Raw genomic sequence first — 9,475 nt, 5'->3', positions numbered from 1 at the left:
TATATATATAAATTATAAAATCAAAAACCACGAAATAATAGTGCTCAACTTTTTGATAAAAGGAGCTATTTATAAAACATTTCAAGTTTAATTATTATGATCAACTTCTACAATATTATTGTTTCGAGCGATATATCGACGCGTCGACTGTATCGACGTGTTCCTATTTACAGGTCTGATAACTGAATTTGTTATGGGGTCATTATTGTAAAGGTTCAATGCCAAATATTATCCATTACAACATCAAAACGGGCCAATAATTGCGTTCGGCGATCAGACCTGCTAATATTTGCACCTAGGTTTGTATGTAGCCTATACCCCTACCAGCACAGTGGGTTGTCTTTTTTTTATGGTGCATTGCGAAAAGTTACTTTATATCGTAGGCAATTAATGAGTATATAATATTTAATCCATTCATGGTTTTCTTTTCTTTGTTGTTGTTGTTGTTGCTGTTCTACTAATATTGCTATTGAAAGGGTAACCCGAAACGTATACATTCAAGCTAAAATTTACCTTCACGATTGCTATTTGCAAATGCCTAAACCCGGAAGATCATATTTAAAGACGAAACAATCAAAACACTGGACTTCGAGTTGTTTACGATCTTAGAAACCACATGCACTCACTCTCTTCAATAAAATCTTTTCATTTATTTATTTATTCAAATTCCATGTTTTAGAATTCTAATTCGATTTTATCGCCTGATTCACTAAGACCTATAGATAGTATGAAGATGACGTCACTTAGCTCTTTGTTTGCTTTTTTTTTGCCATCCGCGTTGATGAGTAATTCTCACTAAAATGTATTAACCAGCCTATAGACAGTTCGAAGATGACGTCACTCAAGTCATAGACGTTTGAGGTTACACATAGCTTTGTGTGTTTGTTCGTTATACTTCCGGATGGCAATCTTATAAGCTTCTTAGCCAAGCGCATACTAACTATAAAGCCTGTTTTATCCCGTTACCAATGACAAAATGTCTTTTTTTTTGGTAGTAACAATCATTATTTTTGTTGTTGCTTTTTTGTATTGCAAAGTAAGGACATAAAACAGATTTATAAAACGCCAATGACACATTATATTTTTATTCTCATAGTACGTGTTAAACACTTTAAAAATTGAGCATTTGTATCGTTTTACAAGGGGTCCCTAGCCAACAGCAAAACTTCACGTGTAGGGCGAGACATGAAACCTGTTAGGCGATGTCACGATTTTTCCGACAGAGACAGCCAGCGCTGTTAACGACCAGGTACCAGTTTCACACCTGAGTGCGGCGAGAGAATGTGAGTAAAGAGTATTTTTCCACAGACACAACTATGCTCCGCTCAGAGCGGGACTCGAACCCAGGACCTTACTATCCGAAGGCGAGTGTCATACCACCAGACCACATTTTAGTCGTACAATAAAGAATAAAATTTACATTTGATACATATTTATTAATAATGGACCATGGATACATATCACAATTAGTTCAAGTGCATTCTGACGAAGCTGCATGAGACTTCGATCGTTGAAGCAAAAGGCCCCCGTTCCGCCTCCTAAGTGACGTCAATGTAGTTCTACAACGCCATAAAAACCCATGGAGCCAGAGTTTCTGTAAACGGATAGTATCACTCACTAGCTATCCTTTGGATAGGACGTTAATCAATCGTAATATAATGGTCTGGTAATATACGCATGTTGCGCATATTATACGCATATACGCATAATATACGCATTTATCGTTCACTCCCCGATAGATAAGATAATATCTGTATTATTTTATATTAGTTCATTTAATGATTCATTTTCCCCCTCAAACTTTTCGAATTTAATAGTTATAATGAATTGCTGATATATAGCGCATTTTTGCCGACGCCCCCAATGTGCTTATCAGAATGTCTTTGAACACCCTGCTGTAGCCAAATATTCACAAACCTATAGATAGAATGAAGTTGACGTCACTCATGTCTTTGTTATTGATTTTTGCCATCCGCGTTCATGAGTAATTTTCACTAAACTGTATTAATCAGAATTTAAACGTTTAAGGTTACACATAGTGTTGTGTGTTGGCCCACTATACTTCCTGATGGCAATGTTATGAGCTTCTAAGCCAAGCGCATACTATCTATATTGTGATAAAACCTTTTGCAAGAGCAACATTTCAACGTGTCAGTTCTCAACAAAGCATAAAGAAAATGGTTTATAAAATACGTAGACGAGCTTATTTTCTTCTTTTCAGTTGTTGTAATTTCCCGAAATTAAAAAAAAAAACCCAAAAAAAAAAAACCGAAGAGAAATAAAAGTGTGTGCATGTATGAGTAATGATGCTATAATATTTAAAGGCAGCTCCCATGCAGGGACGACCTCAGGCATGTCAGGTTGAGGATGGGAAATCGGCTAAGGTTGTAAAATAAATAAAGCGTTGCCTCAGCTACCACCTGGGAATATCATGACGATCTAATCATAACACAAATGGTTTGTACGATTTATTCTACAGACGAGGCCGTGTGATAACATCTCGAAAGATAAGATAATATGCTGCTGACAGCGTGTACCGTATACAGAAAATGTAGATTGACACTAAGATGGACTGCCAGTCTACGTGATATTATTGATAACTCGACTGATGTGTAAATGGGTACCTGGCTTTATTGGGCAAAGATGGTTAATATTGCAAGCGAGGTATAGATAGTAGCGCGAAAAATTACTCCTAACAGATGACATGTGCTGTATGCAATGGAATCAAAATTTGGTGTCATTTAGTCTGCTAGGGGGAGTAAATGAGTCATAGCAAAGTGTAAATAGTGAAACCACGGAAATGCTTTATATAAATGTAATTTGTGCTGCTATAATGTGGTCTTGTGGTATGACATTCACTTTCGGATCGGAAGTTCCTGGGTTCGAGTCTCGCTCGGCGCATTGTTGAGTTCTTGGAAAAAGACTCTTTACTCACATTCTCTCATCTGACTCATTTTTTAAAATGAGCACCTGGTCGTTAACAGCGTTGTCTCTGTCGGAAAAAAATGTATTATCGCCTAACAGGCGTCATGTCTCGTTCTACATATTACGTGTTTCTGTTTGTAAGGGACCTTTTGTAAAGTGCTTTGAGCTCGTTTAGTGGATATTGCCCTATATAAAAAGCTCAAAAGAGCTCAATTTCACTTAATTATTTATTTAACTGTGATTAGGGATGGACATTTGCATTAGGGATCGTGAATAAACAAGGAATACACGCTTAACCTTTCAAAAATAAATCAGATTGTAACAAGTCTTAACCGTTTTCACCAAGATAATATTTACTGCGGTGCTTTAATTACGCTAACATCATCGGCTTGTCTTTTTATGAATGAAAATTGTATGCGAGATGAAATTTTCACACGCGCTGTTCCACCCTAGACTAAACACACACACACACACACACACACACACACACATAAATATATATATATATATATATATATATATATATATATATATATATACATATACATATATATATACAAACATACACATAAACATAACATATGGAACAACGTAGTGGAATACATCAAATATTCTTTTCTCTCCGTTTTTCAACCACTATGCATACAGACATAAATAAAATCCAGATGCTTATAGTTATAGCATAATATCAACTATTCTCTTTTACAGGGAGGCTTTAACTCACTCAACCCTGACACCGACTATATCCGTAGCTTACCCGGGGCTACTTTTACCCCATGCCTATTTATTACATTTTTCTGAGACAAATTATTGGCGCAATATATAAAAAGCTAATGTTTTTAGTTTTTACATGTTGGCAGTTGAATAAAACCATCTATGTGCATGCTCACTTTTAATACATTTTTTTTTCAATTTTGAAAAGTAGCAAAAATCCCTAGGATTGAGTGAGTTAACCGTCATACCAAATAAAATGCCAACTTGCACATTTACAATTCTTTCATATTTTGTCGGTTCATGCATTAAAAACTCAACAAGACTAAAATAGAAAACAGCAAACGTGATTCCATCGAAACTTAGATAATCTAGATTCAACACTCAGCTGTCGACGATTCCTGCTTATTTCACAAAAGAAAGATAAACGAAAAGTTTATGTAGATATCTCTGTTCACGCACACCGACAGAAAGCTTTTTCTCATTTTTACTAGCAAACTTCAATTTCATGCTTTTATTGGTTTAGACCAAGTCTCAGATTTTAACAATTTTGACAAGACGGGGGTAATTTTTATTTATGGATATCGATCGACGAGTACATATTTGAAGGTCTGACACCCGAACACAATTGGATTCAATAGTCTGATGTCACGTCGCCCAGCAACGGTGGCCATCGTGGTTCTAAACAAATAAAATCTGTACTTTTTATTCTTTATGCTGGCTAGAACTTTTCATATGTCTTGTGATCAGAATGTGAAAAAAAGTCAAAACATGATCAGATTTATAATGGGTTTTTTTTATCCTCTGGATGCGCTTTTATGCTCGTCGGAGAAATATTTCATAAGAACGTCCGCCATTATTCCGATTGTTTAGAGCCAGTTACTAAGTTACCATACGTCATTACGATGGAAGTGACGTTACGACTGTTGAAGTGCATTATGGGCTTATTTGGAGAGCTATTCAGTAATGCTAAAGCTAAATGACCAAACAGACATGTCTAAGAACAATAACATAACACTATGGAAGATAACCAACCTATTTGAAGGCAGTAACTTTTTGGATTATGACTCTCCAACACGTACTTAACCTGACCTGCTCCATTTCACCCCTTGACCGATTTAATCACAACGTAATGTGCTATAACATGGTCTTAGAATGGTATTATTATGTCGGGATGGTTTAAATGCTGAAAATTGAATATAATAATATGGCACATAATATATAACACTTGGGTTCTTTTATTGAGGGGATGGTGATAATGATAATGATTTCTTCTTCTTCTTCTTCTTCTTCTTCTTCTTCTTCTTCTTCTTCTTCTTCTTCTTCTTCTTCTTCTTCTTCTTCTTCTTCAAGTACCAAGTCTGTGCCAGACATCGGTGATCATGGTACGCCATTCATCTCTCTGATCAGATAACCTCAGAAAACTAATATTACTCTTCTCTTTCTTTGTCACCCAGCTGTTCAAACTATTCAAATATGTTTTTCTTGGCCTAACTTTACTCTTTTTACCTTCTATCTTTCCTATGAGAGCAAGATGTTCAATACATTTATGTCGATTTAGGTGCCCTAAATATTGCATTTGTCTTTTTCTTATTGTAATGATTCCTTAAAGTACGAACAATAGCAATTGGTATTCTTTATTATTATGACGTTAAATTCACTTTTCGGCAGAAGTGTGACCCCAACATTCAGCAAGGCCAACTATGGCTATACTGCCGTACTATAAAAAAACATGTACTTAAAATTTTAGGCAGAAAACACGTCTTTCAAAAATCGATCGATTACAATGACCATCGTCCATCAAAAACTCTTAAACCTTGGACTTAATTAAAGTCCCAGGTTAGAGAGTGTTTTTTTTAAAAACAAGATGAGGGTCGTTTTAATCGATCAATGTTTAAATTTGAAGGATGAGTTTTATGGTCAAAATGTGTAAAATGTGTTGGTTTTTTTTATTCAGAGTACGGCGGTATTCACAGAGGTGGCCAAACTATCATTAAGTCATTATCCGCGTATTTTATTAGTTTTTCACTCCCCCTCATCTCCGTGCTCTTGACAGATGAAATTACTGAAAGCTGTGGGTTGAAAGAAATAGAATTGGTGTGTACTTACTGCAGTAATAGACACATTAATACTAAAGAATGGACTCATCATGGCGTCGGTGGCCTCAGGAGCATGGTACAGTGGAATCCACTTAAAGTCAACACTCTCAAAGTCACCATCTGCTTAAAGTCAACACTTCTTATTGATCCGAAATTATCTTTTCTTTACCCGAATGTGTTCCATCGATAATTGATAAAGTCAAGCTTGTATAAAGTCAACCAATCCTTCTGGTCTGGCGGTGTTGCTTCTATCAGGATTCCACTGTATTTCGTCTTGCAGCAAAGCCAAGCGATGTTGACCGTGGCCAGCAACCGGTGGGTGACAGGGATTAAAAAAACGGTACCAGGCAGTGTGTCCTTGTTTCCACGTTGCATGAATATTATCATAATATTCGACTTACGTGTGAATTAGTTCTTGATTATAGGAAATGAAGTCTTGTAACGCAAAAGATGTGTTCAAAAATCTTTTCCTGTCAAACTTTTAACATTGTTGTCCAAGATGTCTGGATAGTCCTTACTATCATATTTCAGACAGACACTTTTTAAAGATTTCTGCACAATAAATCCCGAAACTCTGCTTTTAAGGAGCTGCATTTCAGAATGAATGGGCATAAATCATATTTTAATTTATTATTATTATTATTATATATTATTATTATTATTATTATTATTATTATTATTATTATTATTATTATTATTATCATTATTATATATTATTATTATTATTATTATTATTATTATTATTAATATTATTATTATTATTATTATTATTATTATTATTATTATTAAATTAAATTAGTATTAGTATTAGTATCATCATCATCATTATTATTACAATAATAATAATGATAAATAACGACTCCTCCTTCCCCTATAAATTAATAAAAAACAAAAACAAACCCCAAATAAAACAGAGAAAGAACAATTACCCCCCCCCCCCCCCCCCCCCCCCTTCCCTTTTCATACATATCACACAAATAAACACACACACACAAACACACACACACACACACGCGCACACACACAACAACAAAACAACTCTTTAACAAGCAAGATACAAAATGATTTCAATATAATTGTAATAAGATAAGTAATAGATAATTTATCAATATTGAAAACATGTGTTTTTATAGGCTCAGTCAACGCGAATCGGAGGCCTCTTTTCAATCTTATTGAAATCTGTTTCTTTGTCTGTTAGTAACGAGAAAGAATTATGAAAAAGGACCTACATAGTTGAATAAAATCAGACGATTTGGGATCCCGGTGGCTCAGTAGGTAGAATACTCGCTTCATTCATAACGGTACGTGGTCGAGTCCGGGTGAGTGAAGTCGATATTTTTTTTATTTAACCCCCTGTCCATCCGCCAGCGATTGGGTATCAGGGCCTGTACCTTGTGTCGGAACGTAATTTACGATAAACTAACGTCTTATCCAAAGGGTAGCAGGCAATTGATTTTTCCTTTTAACGCTACAGAAACCGTTATAAACTCTTGCTCCATCAACCCTAGGGTTTAGGAGGAAGACTTAACAGACATTCGAACCCACTTCTCTTTAAGAGCTAGTTAGTTGCCCACACAGAATGAAGATTATTTCCAATATCTTTATCGAAACCAGCTGATGTTTGCTACTATTCTGATAGAACTTTGAACTACCAAGAAGTGCTTCTTTCCCTCACAAAATCTATCTAATTTGGATCGGATTTCCAACCACTGCAGAATGGTTAACGAATTCAATTCCTGTAAGTTTGCCAGACGGTTAATTGATCTCTATAAGAAGCTTCCAAATAGGCTTCAGCAGTCATGACGTCACTTCCCTCGTAATGACGCATGGTAACTTAGTAACTGGCTCTAAATCTAAACCATCGGAACAATGGCGGACGCCCTAATGAAATATTTCTCCGACGAGCATAAGCGTGTATCCAGAGGAGAAAAACATAAATATGATAATGTTTTTGACTTTTATACATTCTGATCACATGACATATGAAAAGTTCTCGCAAGCATGAAGAATATAAGGTACCCATTTTCTTTGTTTAGAACCACGCTGCTCGCCGTTGCTGGGCGATGTGACATCAGACTAGTGAATCCAATTGTTATGGGCTCATTGTTGTTATGGAAATACTCTCAGACCAACACAAAGAAAACGAGCACACGCTCGTGTTCTTTTATTAGACTTGAAGATTTGTGCACGTAGTTTTGAACCCTATGTGGAAATGGATGGATGGTGCTGGAAGAAACCAGTTGTTTTTTTTTCTTTCTGTATTTTTCTTCTTCTTTCTTTCCCTTTCTGTCAAGTATATATATTAAGACATTAATGAGGCGTGTTGTTAGTTACAAGATGTGTAGTTTTAAGTGTCACGTGCCCCACTCAAAAGATTTTCACGAGAAAAGCGTTGCTTCCTGAGTAAATCATGTTTCAAGTCACCTGACTGACAATGGTGCATAGTGCACTAACTACGACGGTCAACAGGCGATTTCACGGTATGAAATAAACATTTGAAACTCCAGATACATTATCAAAGAAATAAAGCAAGTTAAGAACGCACATTATAGCATTGTAAATCCGCCAGAATTTGCGATGTAAAATGTTTATTTGATTTAGATATGTGTTGACCCATTATGTGTAAACAAGTAAAAGCTAATTAAAGTGTTGAATAAAAAAAATGAAGGATTTGAAAGATAAATGGAAACATACGTGAGTCATGTTGTAGTCTATATCTCGATCAACAACAAAAATAATTTTATGTTTACGCCAACAACAACATCATCATCATCATCATCATCATCATCATCATCATCATCATCATCATCATCATCATCATCATCATCACCATCAACAACAACAACAACGACGACGACGACGACGACGAAGACAACAAAAGCAAAACATAAACAAACAAACAAACAAACAAACAAACAAACAAACAAACAGACAAACAAGAAAGAATCTAACTTACCCGTCCATTTTGGAAAAAGGAACTACCTAGTTGCTATCAATTTTATTTAATTGTCCTTTTAGTGATAATTACTTCCAAATTATGTCTATGTTTTGCTTTTAAACCAACCCAACGGATGAGAAGGATTAAATTATCACAATGATAATATTGGGAAAACACGATAATTGCAAGTCACAGCAATCATTTCACACACGAAATAATTGTACATTAGCTATAGATACATTATAAATACAAATGACAGAAATTGGCTAGATAGACAATGAAATGGGTATAATCTTGTCTCATTCACAGCTATAACAAAGCACAGGATGCCTCAAATTTGGCAATCATGTGCCCGTTGTTAATGACCATGTTGGTAGTGGTGGTGTTGGTGGTGGTGGTGGTGGTGGTGTTGGTAGTGGTGGTGGTGTTGGTGGTGGTTGATGGTGGTAAAGAGAGGGATGGTGGTTGTAGTGATTGTTGTTATAATATAATAACGTTATTATTTTCGTAGACAAAGCAAAGCGTTAATGACTAATGACTGCAAAATGTCACCGTTGATCACGATAGGTGGTTGTTGTTACTTAGATGCACTGATTGTTGATGATGCTTAGGATTGAATGAAGGTGATGATGAATAGATAGCATGCGCTTGGCTAAGAAGATCACAACATTGTCAACCGGAAGTATAACGGCCAACACACAAAACCATGTGTAACCTTTAACGTTTATAGTCTGGTTAGTACAGTTTGGTGAGAATCACTCATAAACGCGGATGGCAAAAAGAAATAACAAAGACCTGGATG

The 9,475-nt window shown here is 35.6% G+C and overlaps 1 protein-coding gene across 1 annotated transcript in view; it reads right to left on the bottom strand.

The window, feature by feature from the left end:
- The window catches only part of LOC144971881 (uncharacterized), a 44,910-nt gene extending 35,909 nt beyond the window's left edge, over window positions 1-9,001 (bottom strand). The window contains exon 1 of the mRNA XM_078912956.1: window positions 8,692-9,001. Within this exon, the coding sequence (XP_078769082.1) occupies window positions 8,692-8,699 (8 nt within the window). The 5' untranslated portion in view covers window positions 8,700-9,001. The remainder of the gene's footprint in view (window positions 1-8,691) is intronic.
- Window positions 9,002-9,475: the final 474 nt, after the last annotated feature.

The sequence above is a fragment of the Berghia stephanieae genome, chromosome 4 (assembly GCF_034508935.2).
Source record: "Berghia stephanieae isolate SIO BIC M18660-M18661 chromosome 4, UCSD_Bste_1.3, whole genome shotgun sequence".
Classification (NCBI taxonomy): domain Eukaryota; kingdom Metazoa; phylum Mollusca; class Gastropoda; order Nudibranchia; family Aeolidiidae; genus Berghia; species Berghia stephanieae.
This window is presented reverse-complemented; position numbering and strand designations above follow the sequence as displayed.